The 16,261-nt window shown below is 41.1% G+C and overlaps 1 protein-coding gene across 1 annotated transcript in view; it reads left to right on the top strand.

Annotated features, from left to right (window-relative positions):
* The first annotated feature begins 11,077 nt into the window (after positions 1-11,077).
* reep3b (receptor accessory protein 3b) overlaps positions 11,078-16,261 on the top strand; it is a 62,896-nt gene continuing 57,712 nt past the window's right edge. Inside the window, exon 1 of the mRNA XM_034202986.1 lies at positions 11,078-11,429. Coding sequence (XP_034058877.1) covers positions 11,398-11,429 — 32 coding nt within the window. The 5' untranslated portion in view covers positions 11,078-11,397. The remainder of the gene's footprint in view (positions 11,430-16,261) is intronic.

The following is a 16,261-nucleotide window of genomic DNA, read 5'->3' as shown; positions in this document are numbered from 1 at the left end:
AGGTCTGCAGACAGACGTGTTGCACAGACAGGTAAGGCAGCATTCCATTGGGCCCAGCTTTCTCACATAAGGCGGGAATAAGTAGTGATTACTACTTCTAGCGATACACTCTGCTCAGCCTGTGTCCCTGCCCCAGAAATAAGTAGAATATAAACAGTGGGTGATGTCTCGTCTTCTACTGAGAAGAAAGGAGCCAGTCTAGATGGACATCAATGAACTACATTTGGTCTATGTTTCAAACTGAACAAGCACAACCTCCTCATTACTAGCTACACCAAAGTAGCTTCCCTCGCATTCTTTGGTAAAGTAATCCCTGACAGCAGTGCTCAAAAACACACAGGACAACTCTGGGTCTGACTTGGACTGACACTTGTGTTTCAATGGAGACTTGCAAAGGACATTTAAGAAAACCCACACACACACAGGGTTGAACTATAGTAGGACTAGTAGAAGCTATTAGTGTCCAATAGTGGTCTTAACCCAATAAAAGAGGATTTCCACCACAACAATAGGGGGACTTTGAAGAAAGTCTATACATCTGTAAATCTGAAAACATACACATTCTTTATCAACTCTGTTATCTCAAATCAGTGAAGGACGGATTTCATTGAGAGCAGTTGGAAGTACAGGGGATGATGTGTTTTTCATTTCATTTCAAACCTTTATTTACCCAGGTGTATCGCATTGAGATCACTGATCTCTTTTTCAAGGGAGACCTGCTCAAGTAGTTCCACATGAAACATAAACAGAACAACAAAAAGGACATCATACATCATCATTACAGGGATTACAATTTACAATAACTATCCACATGAGCAGGTACCAACAGCTTCCGATTGAGTAGCATCCGACCGAGCTTTAAAAACATTTAGTGGCACCAGATTGTTCAGTTTCCATTTCAGTTGCAGACTATTCCAAGACAGAGGAGCTGCGCATCTAAAAGCTGTCTTCCCTAAGACAGTCCTAGCAGTTTGCACATTTAATAAAACCACAGCATGCGATCTCAGGCAGTAGCCACTTACAATTCGCCGTGAGATCAGGGAGCAGATATAAGATGGAAGTTTCCCTAACATGGCTTTGTATATAAAAATGTACCAGTGACTGAGCCGCCGTACAGTTAGTGAAAGCAAACTAGCCCTTGCATACAGGGTACAGTGATGGGTTAATGCTTTACAGTTTGTCACAAATCTTAGCGCGCTGTGATACGCAGCATCTAACTTGATCAGGTGCATTCATATACATCAGATCACCATAGTCCAGCACAGGTCAAAAGGTCACAGTGCCTTTTCCTGGCTTCAAGCGAGAAACAGGACTTGTTCATGTAGAAAAAACCTAGCCTAACCCTCAGCTTTTTAAGCAGGTTATTGACATGAAGTTTAAAAGTGAGACAATCATCAAGCCAGATACCAAGGTATTTGTAACAGGTAACCACTTCAAGTTGTATTCCTTGCGTAGTTACAATATCTAAAACATGCTCTGGTGTCTTCTTAGCTTTAGAAAAGAGCATTACCTTGGTTTTATCCACATTTAAAAGAAGCTTTAGTTCAGAGAGCTGAGTCTGAATAATGTTCAAAACAATTGCTCCCTACTTAACAAAGTGTAATGGTGTGATGGAGATAACAGCACTCAGACAGGCTGAGGGTTTTTCATTAATATTCAAGAGGACACAGTCACAGTCTGAGCTGGATGTTTTACTAAAAACACTCTGGGTTCAGGACAACAAGACATAGTTAAGCATGTTTCTCTTTACCAGACATATTAGTTGTAAACTAAAATCCTTTTCCAACGCCAAGACGATTCATTCTACATCTACGGTACCTTATCCAATACACCAGCAAAGCCGACCAACCCTTTTAGATGTCCTTCCCGGCCTCGAACATCATTTCAGGCAGTACAAATATAGGTATCCCTGTAACTTCACCTAAACTCTTGCTACAGCGTCTAAAAGGCCACACATTCACACCAAATCACACTCATTTCTCAATCTTAAGTCTCGTTGCAAACTGAGGTCATGAGATGAAGTGCGTTTGTGTGAATGCCTTTTTGGGCCAGGAATTGTCACAAAATAAGGTTTTGAATGAAAGATTTCTCAGAAAGAATAGGAAAAATAGGCAGAATTACCATGATATGAAAGGTTAGGAGCAAAACAGAACACGATCCTTCGAGCTTGGAGATCAACTTGGTGGTCAGTGTGATATGTGTACAAACCTCTTGTGCACTGCAGATAGTTGTTTTGCTTCTCATTTTGCCATGGCTGTTTTTTTTGTCAGTTTTCTAAATAGACATGTTGTATTTTTTGCAGTGTATGCCTCTAAAATACAAATTCCATTTCCACCTTGCGATGAGAACAGAAGTAGTGTAGCACAGTACACCATTCAGGTCCGTCCTGCAGGAAACACAGCAGCTGTCGGGGAGTAGAGCCTAATGTATTCCCAGGGTTATCTGGGAAGCCTGCAAGTCTATAGGAGACTTTATGGCTGCCGTATGTAGCACTGTGCACTGTGCGTGTAAGAGAGGTGGGGGAAGGGTACATCCAGCCAGCCCATCCTGGCTTCAGATTACATTTTGTTTCCTTAGGCACCAGAAAACAAACCACTAACACTCTGAATATCCAGTTACCGCGCTGCCACATAACCTGGCCGTCACATAGCAATACTGCAGCTTACTGTGCAAATATCAACTGAATAAATACAGACTCCTCGTGACGCCATTGACTACTTTTAGCCTCTCTTCCCTGATTGTACTGAAATGTTTGATTACAGCTAGTTTTAAATGAAAGCAGAGCACAGAAACATGGGCGTTTCTGTGCTACCTGTAGACTTCAGCACAAAGACATGCTGCACTGTGAGAAATGGTAAACATAAATATGAAAACACACCTGAAGCGTACTCAGAGAGTCCCTAAACGTATTGAGTCAACCCATTATATATGAAGAGCTTTTAAAGTCTCTGGATTGTGTTGGTAGTCTACACAATGCTGTTATTGACGACCCGAAACACACTCAAACATAGCTTAGAAAGGTGTGTGTGAGCTGCTAGAACTGCCGCACTGCAACAAGCATGCATGGATTCTCTATGTGGAAGGTTCTCCCCGTCACAGCTTGTCTTTCTGCTGATTAGCCACACAGACATGAACCTCAGCCCACAGACCTACAAACCAACCAGCGGCACGGCTACTGTACACACACTAACACACACACGGTGGACTGTAATGGAAAACAAAGGCTCCTATAGGCAATGACCCGGCGGCCCCGCTCTTTCCATTCATTGTGAATCCAGAGGAGTGGAGCAGTTTAAGGCCTAATGTGCCAGAGTAGGCTGCTGAGCTTTTCCTTTCAGTGGGAGTCAGTGTTCCTCAAGCTCCACCGAAAACCAAGTGTCCACACGGCTGTTACTACGGGTCACTACTAAGGAGTTTACAGTGCCACTAATGGAGTACTGTATTTTAATAGTTTCCTGAACTTCTTTTAATGACAGGATCCAAAAGAACAAGGGTTCTTCTTCCGGAAGAGCAGGACTATCATGAAGTATATCAAGTAGGAACAAACAGTACGACACCAAATGTTTTGTGAGCAAACAACTGCATTGCTGCTATCATTATTAGTGATAACATTCAGTTCAGATATAGGCTCAGTAAACAAAAGTCCTACCCTGTACACATGCTATTTGCTCAATATCTTTGATAAGCAGCGTCAAGATTAAAAAACAAGAACCAGGACAGAGCCTGAACCCTCACTGTTGCGTTATATCAAATCCATGAAATGGTATTTATTATATGGTCATCAGCGCATTGCTTAATAAGGACTAATGGTCACACGATGTATGAACTGAAGCTGTGCATTCATGACCAACAATACATTCAAATAGGAACAAGCAGTTAGGAAAGCCACAGTTATTACCATGTGTTAACATACACTACATCGTTATAACTGCCATCATCAAGTCGATCCTATACACAGGGTTGGCAAAGAAATGAATACAAAATGCATCCGTAGTTCTAATATTGGACCTATTTGTTTGTCCTTCTGTTAATAGTTGAGCCCACGTCATCACTAAGCCGGTCAGACTGGACTAGTCTACTGCTCCCCCAACCACAAATACTCCATTGAACATCTTGAATGATCTGACATCTCAATAGAAATAATAAAACTATCTTACAATGCACATATCATAGCTTTATAGCTACTGATGAAGTTTAAAGTCATAATCATATTAAAGCAGGGCGGCATCTAATGACTGTTTTCATGAATGATTCACCTCGTTTTCTCAATGAACGGATTCATTCATTATTTGGTTCATAAGATGTCCTAAAATGCTTTTCACTATTTCACAGGGCCTTAGATGCCAACAACTGGCCATGGCTCAAAACAATGAGTTACTTTCATTGTAGACAATCAAATGCAGTGACTGTGTAACGTTAGAACCATGAAATCACCATTATAACATGACAACCCAGGAACAATAATAAATGACAGTTTTCAGCTCTATTTTGTATCATTCAGCCTAGCTATTTGAGAAGAGTTTGGTTGTGCTAAACAAAGACATGAAATGTTGTTCTTGTAACCAGTGATACCCTTTCACCAAACAGATTGGAGTTGTTTGATGGCTAGTGATCTCAGACTTATCTATATGCATTTATATTCATATGTATTGAATCATGAACTTGAAATGGCAGTGCAGTTGTTTACAATATAGCCTGCAGTAAAGCTATGAACCAGAAGCCTTAGTGACCATACACTTGACAAAGACCTGACAGCTTGGCTTGACACACTTCTTCTGATCTAATCTCCAACCCTTCTCCACTGTATTCACTCAGCTAGTTAAGCCCCTTGCTAATGAGACTGTGCCCCATTGTATGGAATTAAACCAGAACACTACTCACTGCCTAAACCACATCACACCAATTCTACAAAGGAATTAGAAAGCTGGGAGCATGATTGTTGTGCGATATTTAAACAAGTATGCAATATGCTGCGTAGATGAGGGAGCATGCAATTTCCCATTAGAGCAGTGTTCAGCTCTGACAGTGTATTCGGTTCATAGAATGACATCACATCGGTGACGAATAAAAAGACAACTTGATCTAATGTGATACTTGCTATTTATCCACGCTCTGCATCACTTACAGACTACCATTAGTAGTCAAAGCATGTCAAACTGACATGTTTCAAATGCATATGCAGGCAGGAGAAGTGACCTAGCACCGATGGCTCTGATTGAAATGGCACCCTATCAGAGACCAATGATCATTAGGTGATATTCATTTATAAACGTAGTCATATCTGAGGACTTGCCATCTATACGTGTGATACCATTCACCCAGACATCACACTAATGGTCAAATCCGAGCAGTTGAGGGGTTTGGCCAGTGATCTGCAGATAGAAGCATTGTGTGAACAAAAGAAAGCAGGGAGCAGGCTCAGTGTACAGGGACACAGGACTGAGGATGTGCCAGCCAGGGCAAATATTTCATTGTTTGCTGGTTTTGGCATGTTATAAAAATAGCACTTTTTGAATGAGGGAGGAAATCTGACTAATATCTTTTCATCACACTTGACTTGATAAGCTTAAGAAGGCAATAATTACACCTCAAGCGGGAACATTGCCTTCTCCTTAAAGCTCTACAAGTATGCATGGTAATGTTTTCAAATTGCAGACAATATTTGACAAGAACACAAACTGCTCAGTGTTTAGCAAACACAAAGCCAGTTGTATGTTTTTACAAGTCTCAAAATGCCTGTCTGTCTGTCCGAGTCGCAGGGATTGTTGTCCGCCAGAAACCCGGGGCAGACGAAGCTCTCCGGGCGATTATCACGCTCAAATAAAGGGGATTGTGACCAATAACCACGAGATAACAGGGATTAACTCGACGTGAATGCTGTAACGCGAGGTAAATCTAAAGAGAGCTAACCATACCTCCGTCAGCTGATTTGCAGTATACAGCAGATTATAGCATTTGAGGCTGAAATTCCTACACATGGTGTCCAAACGCAGCAGCTATCAGAGGACAGCCTGATATAAGACCGAACACCAGCGGTTACTCGATGACAAATTCATTAGTTTGATATTAACAATTTACAACAACGTTATACCTTCGACACAATGCATGAACCCATTGCGCTGGGTAACCATTCTGAGCACTGACTGAATATGAAGGCATGCCGCTTGTCAGCCACAGTACATGGTGTAATAGTCAAACTAGTCTGAAGATGTTGATGTAAATAAGCAGTATGTTGACCAGATCTAGCTGTTTAATTTCCCTAACCCCTACTGGTAGTCTGCCTTCTATTAACGTGCAAGCTAAGTGGTTGAAACACTAGTCAAACTTATAAAAGAACAATGACAAATATTTGAGCGAAACAGTGAATTACCATCCATAATAACCCAGAGAAAGCCACACAATAATTTCCGCTCCGCAAGCCTACACCAGTGCCTCGCTGGCTGCCCACCAACCACAGAGATGTTCCCATTTGCTTTGCATGTAACAGACCGAAAAAGAGGACAAAGTCAGCGTTTCCCTTACCGTCAGGTCCAGACTGTCGTTGTCACGGTGGTTAACGGCTCGTATGACACCGGACCTCCAAGGCCACCGACCTGTGTCGCCGATTTCAGGCGACTCTTCCCCGCTGACACAGAGGAACCGCTTCCCGACCAGCTCCGGCCGAGCCTCGACTGCCATGGCCCCTTTGCTGGTCAAACCCCCCCCTCGAAAAAACTTCCCAACAACGACGCCCTTACCGACCTGTCATTTACGACATTAACCCAGTTCTAAAGACTCCAACGATAGAAAGAAAATAAAAAAAAGAAACGTTGTTTGTTGCTGAATAACCGACCCGGGGGATTTAAATGTGTAGCAGTCTCCACCCGCTCGAGCGTCAGTCTCTTTTCTCTCAGCGTGAAAAAACGGTGGAACACTGAACCGCATCACCGCCGCTATCCATACGTGTGTATCTCCGCTGGATCCCAAGGCTTTCACTGGCCGCAGCACGATTGTGTCCCTCCGCTCAGTTGAAAAGAAGGGCACTATGATGGTGAAAATACTTGTATGTGCGCTCATAGCAACTGCCACGACTACTGCTGACACCAAGAGTTTTTAGACAACTGCTTCTATTACAACTGTTGTAACACGTCTACTATGGTACGTTGTAGTTTTACTGCTGGTATTACGCTATGGTATTACGGTGGTAAACAAAACAAAAAAAGCTGTGATATAGCCTTAATAATAGGCTTGGAAGAAATGTAGGGAATGTTGACGTTTAAAATATATATCAATTAAATATATACTTATAAAATGTAAGTGTGAATGTATTTTATATATTATATATATAACAGCATTACATTTTATAATATATATTTTTTTTAATATATTTCATTTGATTTTTTAATTAGTGCTTGTTTGAAATCTGTTTTATCTTCCTTTTATTTATTTCATTTTCCCTTTTGTTCAGATGCAGCTTTATGTTTCAGTCAATTATGATGGCAACGTGTGACAAAGGATCTCTGCATTTGTATCCGTACACAGGGCACCACTTATGCAAAAGGGGTTTAACAACCTCATTGAACCACCTTGTGCAAATAACCGTTGCATGAATGAAATGAATGAACAGCTAAAATGTAAGGAAGTGGGGAAGTAAATATAGCTCAAATATAAACATTTTAAAATTGTGGAAATAGTGTTTAAAGTACCACGTTTATGTTTTTCTATTAACAACAAATCACACTGTGTAAGGCCTCCGTTGTTTTCCATTCTTTTCTGATTGAAGATTACAACAGGCTTGAAACTCTGCATGTATCTGCTTTAGCTATGAAATACATTGTCAGATTAAACAACTATTGTAATTGCAATACTGAAATAAATACAAACAAATGGCCGACTCCAACTGAAGAAGGAAAACACATCTGAATAGAAAATGTGTTATTATTACAGTATTTGTAACAAAAATTAGCAAACAAACTACGATTTTCCCTTTCAAATTACAACAGATTTCTAAAACCATCAAGCCACCATAAGAGCACAAGGGCTGTCGTCATAATGTTCATATGTAACGGCTGATAAGGGTGACTGCTCAAAGAGCACTGCTTTCAAAATGAGAGATCAATCTTCTCCTGCAGCGTGTGAAATCTCAGGAAACTGCTTTAAATCTGCTTCTTCCTAATCTCCTGTTTTATAGAACATGTCTGTTCCTCTGCTGCTCATTTGATGAGGTTATTTAAGGGTCTTTTCTTAACCCTGTAACTGTTGTTTCCTGTCAGCAGGTCATTCAGAGCCATGGTGACTCCCAAGGGATGCATATGACCATCAGTTTGATGTCCTTTTTGATGTCAGTAACTCCAGCAGTCTAGATAATCAATTTGGCTTTCTAAATGATATCAAACTTTCTAAAAATGTAATGCATAGAAATTAGACTTCTTGTTTTGACAAATTCTTGGTTCCATACAACTATTAAGCAGGTTGTTATATTTCTATTTGAAGCAGATCTGGTTTGAATGTAGTACAGGGATGTGATGTAAAGTGTATTGTATTATCATTATTATCTGCTGCTTATATCTGTATTTTACACCTCATTTAACTTGTATGTAAAAGCAACTGACGGTCTCTTTGTTTCTCAGTGGATTGACCAGTTTCCATTGTCTTGCCTCCGACAGAGAGAGAAGTGGTGAAGGAGAGAATGAGGCAGAACAACAGAAGGAGAACAAGAGATGGAAGGATTGTGTGTGTCTTCTCTGTGCAAGTGGCTTTATGGACGATTGCCTGCATGTGTTCTTGTGATGTGTGTGCAGAGTGAGGACAGAGGACAGACAGTGTAGAGGTTTGGGTGAGAAGTATGAGAGTCACACACACTGAAGCCATTTCAGGGTGGTGTGCAAGAGGGGAGAAAAGAAAAAGAGAAAGATGGAATGATGCTGGGAAAAATAAATGCTAAATGCTCATGAGACAACATTTTGTTCATGTATTGTTATGTGCTTTCTGTTGTTGTTTGTTGTGCTCTGCTGCAAGTCAAAATTCCCCTATTGGGAAATGAAGAATGAATTGAACTGAACATGAGAGAAGCAGGAAAAAGCACCGAGCAGGTCATAGTGGTGGAGTAAGACATTTAACAGCTGACAGGAATATTAACATAGTGTGTCATGTCAAATACATATTACATGAGTGCATGGCTTTAAGATGCAATAATGGTATTCCACATACAACATAGTTTTTAACTAATAGATGATTTTAAATATATTGCTTCAGTATGATTCATTTGCATTTTGTCCATTTCTAACTAGATTTGTTCTGCTGGGTGTAAAACAGTGCTGTGAGGTTAGCATTGGAGCCGCTGAATGCCTGGTGTGAAGGTGTTTTGTGTTCAGCTGATCCTGATGCTCACGATGGCCCAGACGGGCAGTGTGACCATGAGGCTCCACTGGGATCTCCCTCACTACTGCACACTGCAGCAGCCGCCTCCATGAATATCAAGTAGCCACGAACGCAACCTGCCTCCTCCCCCATGCACCCGCATATGTACACAGACCATGTGCATATCAGCATGTGGTCACTAACATGCACATCTGCATAAATAGAAAGTCACAAGCTCATAGCTGCACACATACAAGCTCACACACATGTTTATGAGCTCAGATATCACTATACGCAACACATGCACACACAGAGACAGGCGTGCTGGAGCTCACAGATGGGGATTGTGTGTGCCAAATTCTGTGTATGGAAAACTGTAATGAATATGATTACGACCTAAAGACTGGTGTGGTTTACGTGATGAGCCAGACAAAGGCAGTCTGCGGAATCTGTATTTCAGGTATCCAGTGCGCTGTCTTTTCCAGAGCCACTGTCCTTGAGGAATAAATGAATACAATCATTTATTTCCCAACCACTGTTTTTGTATGTTGCTTTGGCACATTTTCTCTCTATCAACCAAGTGTTAATATAGAACAAATGTTGTCTTTTAAACTGTAATGCATGCAGAATACAGCAATGTAGATGCATGTCAACAATATGGAAGAGAATACATCTGAATCTAAGGTTTAGTACAGGCGCAAGCCAGCCTGAGAGATGCATGACAAATAGTTAAAAGCAAATATGATTTTACAGGCCAATCCCTGCACAATGCACATTTGGAAACCTTTTAGGATTTAAGCTCTGGGCAGAGAACATTCAAGAACATGTGTTTTATTGAACTGTTTTAGATTCATTCAAATGTGAAGGACCCACTTATTTCTACAATCTACATCCTTGGAAGATGTGTTCTCTTATTCTCCTTGTTTCTGTCAGGGTTTGGCAGGGAGTGGGACCCAGTAAAAACAATGAAATTGCAGTAGATTTAACCGTAAGCGAGCCTTTTAATTATAAAATATTGATTAACAAAGAAAAACTAAACATGTACATATCACGAGGAACAAAATGTACAGGAGCACAGGGAAACCTGACAGGACCATTGAAGGGGACGAGGACAAACCGACAGAGAACACTAAGACTAGGAAACTAAGTTTGTAAACACAAAAACGAAAATCATGACAGTTCCATGTTTGTTTCTGCAAAGAAAGACAATTCGATTCTTTTATTTGGTCAATTATATTTGAATACTTATTTTTAAGAAGATGGCGATGGATCAATGATTTACACGAATCTGCAGTCAATAACGATATATGTTTCTAATGAGGAAGGGAATGCTGGTTTTAATCGTTCTCAAAGGGGTTTATTAAGATTTCTTCATGTCCTCTGCAATAATTAGTTAGGTGTGTTGAAAACGGCAAGCATCTGGTATTAAGGAGGAACCTGTCACTCTTTACTAAGGACACTAGAACATATAAGTAATTTTCTTTGCCATGAAAATGTTGCCCATAGACAACGCTGGGAAATCCACCAACAGTTTATTGCCTGCCTCACCCGTTGGTTGGAATTCGCCACGAATCGAAGACAGACCAATCAGAGACCAGGTCGGTGAGTTTGAAGTTCCATCGCTTCTGTCAAACGCAAAAGTCACATGGGCAAACATGGAGACCCAATGATAGTTGTTATTTGTTGTAAACAAGGTGAACTGGCCAATAGTTGGGCTCGGGAGGCTGTTCCTTTCCTGTCGACGTCACGGTCTATCTGAGCACCGTTCTGGTGCCAGGAACTGGTGGGAGCAAAGTATAGAGAGAAGGAGGAAACCTGGGGGAATGCAACAAAACGACAGGATACATACTGGATAGATACTCCATCGCTTAACTATGGCTACAAAAACAGAGCAGTAAGACTTAACGTTGTCTGACATGTCGCAGCAGAGATAGCTAGCTGTTCTTGGATCCGCACATCGAAGTTTTGTCTGAAGAAGTTTACAGCTAAAGCGACAGGCTAAGGCTAGCCACTGTTAACACCGGGCTGACACAGCCCTGCACAACAAAGACAGAAAACATGGTGTCCTGGATGATTTCGAGAAGCGTTGTGTAAGTACCAAGATAATATATAATATTACTGAAAGTAACCTAAAAAACTGTTATTTAACCTCATGGAAAAAATCGAGCTGCTGATGGGATTTAACTTTGTTAGCTTGTCTCGCTAACTTGTTAACGTCCTCCTGCTAACTTGTGACCTCAGTCCTCTAATTGTCTACATAAATGCGGACTTAGAAAACAAGAAATGACACGTTTTAACAAACAGTTAACAGATACTACACTAAAACAGCAGTGTTCATTTTGTAATATAAATAGTTGTTAAATAGCTAGCCTTGATTGGCTAATGAGACTAAAGCTAATGCTAGCAAACACGTCATGACCGTGCTCACAGCAGGTGAGTCAGACGTAACGATGTGTAACTTTTGTTAAGTATCGGTGAGGTGGAACATTTTTCGTTTTCCAAGTACATCTGTGAAGGAGTGTCAGGTACAGCTGTCATGTTGAAGATATTATTAGCCAGCCGTGCCCAAAGTAACCTGGCAACCATAGGATAGCTGACAGGAAGAAAGGCAAATGTATCGTCATTAATGGACATTGTGTGGCTCTGCACGGATTTCTTTGTGTTACTTGATTGCCAGTTATCTGTTGCGAAGCAGTTTGTGAATGAAGCAAAAGTATTCTGTGAGTCTCTGCCTGTTTATATTTAGGAATAGTAGTTGCAAAACTTGCTATAATGGAGGATAGGAATGTAGTGGAAAGGACAAAAGGTCCTCCTGTTCTCTAATGCAACTTTCAAACACAACTTTCTGTGCGATAATGAACAACATTTTTTGTAAAAGGGTTGTCACAGGTCAATATGGGGCCCAAGGCCTTGGTCTAAGTATAGGGAGCAGGTGAGCATTTAAGGCTTTCAAGCCTGCCGAGTGCCGACATTTCTTTTTATAACTTCCATAACCCTCCTACCTCTATGCTGCATTCTGCATGACAGAATGTACCAAGATGGATCCAGTCCATTATGTGTAACAATAACTATAATGTGAACCTGACATTCAGCCTTTATTTAAGATTTGTACATGCACGTCAGATGTACTGTGCTGGAATTTAAGTCCTGTGACACAGTTCTGCATTTTTATGGGACAAAATGTAATTGGTCATATTGACTAAATTAATGGGATTTAGTGTCAAATCGTTTGACTGGGTTGATGTTACAACACACAGATATATGCAATGCTAATACAAACTGATCCTGGGAGAATGATGTGATTTGTTTATATACACTGACTTAGTAAAGTCAATGAAGTTCACTTCAGTAATTGCATGAGGTGCTGAGTCTGATATAATAAGATTTGGACATTATAATATTTGGGAATATACTTGCATAGAAACTGGAGCTCAGGTCTTATATCTATGTTGGATGTAATGTGTCCCTGTAAGGAGTGTTCCAACATGTTTATTACGGAGCGTCCACACTACAGCTTCAAAAAAAGCTTGGAGCTGGGCGTGTCTGAAGCTTGGGGATGTTATTCAAGCAACGCGACCAACAACCAATCACATGAATCTCCCGCCCCCGACATACAAAGCAAAAACCCCCGGGGATTTTATGGGAGCAATATATATATAAACTCCCCAAACAGGCGCAAACCTACCAGTTTCACCCACTGTCTCTGCCACCTCCCTCCATGCCTGGTTCCTCCGGTTTGTATCCCGGTAGGTGAAGAGGGTCTGGTCATACAAAACCGGGTGATTTGCTACGGCGATAATTAGTTTCTCCTCCATCTTTTTTTGAAATATATAGAAATGAACGGCGGGATATCTCTCCCAGCTTAGACGCGGTTTGATTGGCTACGGCTTGAGCTGTCAGATTTTCAGAAACGGGATTTGATTGGCTGGCGCTGGCTACTCCGGCGGAGACGGACCGCTAATCTACCCACAATTCAGTTCGGCGAAAAAAAGCGGCAACGTGACGTCACCCCATTCAAAGTCAATGAGCAGATTGAAGCTGTCGACGCTGTAGTGTGGACGGGCCGTTACAGTGGAATGAATCCAGCCTGCAATCGTAAATAATGTTGGAATTATGTAATTACAACTGATTAGGGATGATATGTTGAGATCATCCTGCTGAACTAAATGTTTAAGTGTCATGAACTGCAGTCCTATTTTCTGTAATAAAAAATCAAATGGTAAAATCCCATTGCTTTTGGTGGAAGGAACCAGGGAGATCCCACCGTCTGGGGTCTGATTGCTCAAATATTTAGTAAATGTTGTGTACAATAGGAATGCTGCAGTCTGCTGCACCTCCCAGCAGAGTGGAAAACAAGCTTTTCAGGATCAGTAGGTTGCAAGGTGTGCTTTCATTGCCTGTAAATATAACATCATATAGTAAACACCTAAGCCATGTCATTTCTAAACATGAGTAACTCTTCCTTCTCTTTCACATGCTTACAGTAAGGCATGGCTAAGTCAGGATATTAATGACATAATAAATACCTGCCAAATCGTATTATGGAAAAAGATAAGTGACGTATGTATTTTGCCAAGCTGACTTCACAACAAGCTCAAATGTGTAACAAAGCAAAGCTAATGTTAACCATTTTGTGTGAGTGGAAGATCCAAAATGATTAGCTTCTTAGTCTGGGAGGTATAGATCAATTTAAATTGCCACATGAAGGACAACCCTAGTCTGCTAGTTAGCATAGAAGTCAATCTAACTAAATGTCGATTGAAGCAGTTTACCATTTTACACACAATTACCTTACCTGTGGGTCGTTACTAAAAAAACGTTATATATTACATATTACTTTTAAAAAAAAAAGTAATATATTACTTTACTTCGTTACTCTAACGCGTTACTTTACTCGCAGGGCCGCCCCTCCCTACAGGCAGATCACGCAGACTGCGGAGGGTGGATTCTCACCCTGGATTCGGAGGTCCTCCTTAGCTATTAGCTTCACGTTAGCATGTGTTCTTTGCAGGTGCTTGTTGAGGTTTGACGTGGTGTTTGCAGCAGTGGATAACAGCTTCTGGCCTGGACACAGTTTGCACCTCACCGTCACATTCCTGTCCTTTCTTCAGACGAACTCAAAATAATGGGCAGACCTCCACCCCTCGAGAGTTATCGCTGTTGCCTCAGCCATGTTTATGCAGCACTGCACGTGGACGCGCAAGTTGCGCAAATGTTACGTCAAAGGGAGAATCTAACTGTAGTGTGATTACTGATTTTATAAAAGTAACGAAGTAACGCGTGTCGGGCAATTTTAGTCACTGCAGTGTGATTACTGAATTATAAAAGACACAATGTTGTCCAGTAAGAAGAAGGCCTAATACTACGTTTACTTAGCGCTTTTCGAGGCTTTAAGACCCCTCAAAGCTCTTTTACATATACCATTTATAATTCACCCATTCTCACACATGTATACCCATGGCCATGTCATCAAGAGCTTTTCAGAGTTCACTTTCCTGGGATCAAACCACCAACCTTCTGATTGGATTGGAGTATGATCACACTACCTCACAGCCACAGTCACCCATCCCTAAATACCTTCAAATAATAATAGAAAATATTAGACATGTCCCGATCCGATCACATGATCGGGGATCGGAGCCGATCACGTGATTTTCAAAAGATCGGAATCGGGTGAAAAAAATCAGGGATCAGGATCTTTTTCTTTTTTTTTATAAAATGTTTTTATTATTTTATTTAATGTTACAAAACAAAAATGACCATGTTCACGTCTTAAAGTCATCCTGAGGCCTTAGTTTTGGTTTAAAATGACTCAACATCATGTATGTGTTGCTTCTTTTGGGCTTATTTTCAGACCTGGTTGCTTATTCCTCTCAAATCTGGCAACAGAGTGGGCGCAGTGTCTAATAGTAGCAGTAAGCTAACGAGAGGCTACGTTCAGCTGGTGACTCGGGAGTCGGGACAGAGAAAATGTCAGGAGTTTGGAAGTATTATAAAATTGAAAGCGAAGGCAGTGTAACAGCCAGATGCAATGTTTGCAAGAAGGAGGTTCCGCGTGGTGGAAAGAACAGAGCTACGTTCAACACGACCAATCTAATACGCCACCTGAGAAACAAACACAAACAACAACACGACGAGTATACAGCGGCCACTCGGGTAACGGCACTGAAACAACCGACACTTTCAGAGACTTTGAAAAGGAAAGAGAAACTTCCCCAGAACAGTGAAAAGGGCAAAACAATAACAGCCAAGATAGCTGAATTCATCGCGTTGGATGACCAGCTGTTACTTTTTTTTTTCTTAATGCATTGCATAAAGATCGGATCGGGAAAAATCAGTATCGGCAGATTGTCAAAATCAAATGATCGGAATCGGATCGGGAGCAAAAAAAGGTGATCGGGACATCCCTACAAAATATGTTAACACATGCTCGCTAATGTGGATCATGTGCTTGCGGTATAACAGGAAATGCTTGGACAGATTCAGAAAAGATGGTAAATTGAATTATGTAGTACATTTGGTTGATGCTGCTGAGCAGTTCATGACCTGTTCATTGGTTTCTTTTTTTAATTGCCCACTCCCACCAAGTTAAGCCAAGTTTAAATCACTTTCTCCTGCAAGATGTCACAGCCGGGGGAGCGCAGCCAAATCAAATTCAGTCAATCAGACGCTGAGTTGAACAATTGAAATCAAAGTTTAAAGGAGCGCTAAGAGTGGGACACGACACGCAATACAACTGTTGACCGCTGTCCCTCTGTAAATCTGTACTTAGTTCTAAGCTTTATGTTTCTTCCTGTTTATCAAAGACTTGAAATCTGTGCAGGTCGGCTAGACAATCTATATATGTGGGTTGTCTACTCTTTGCAAGTTTTTACCTTGTCCTCAGTTTTGTCCAGAGCTTTACTGCTTCAACTTTGACCTT

The sequence above is a fragment of the Gymnodraco acuticeps genome, unplaced genomic scaffold (genome assembly GCF_902827175.1).
Source record: "Gymnodraco acuticeps unplaced genomic scaffold, fGymAcu1.1, whole genome shotgun sequence".
Classification (NCBI taxonomy): Eukaryota; Metazoa; Chordata; class Actinopteri; order Perciformes; family Bathydraconidae; genus Gymnodraco; species Gymnodraco acuticeps.
The sequence above is the reverse complement of the archived record's forward strand: the minus strand, read 5'-3'. Positions and strand labels throughout refer to the sequence as shown.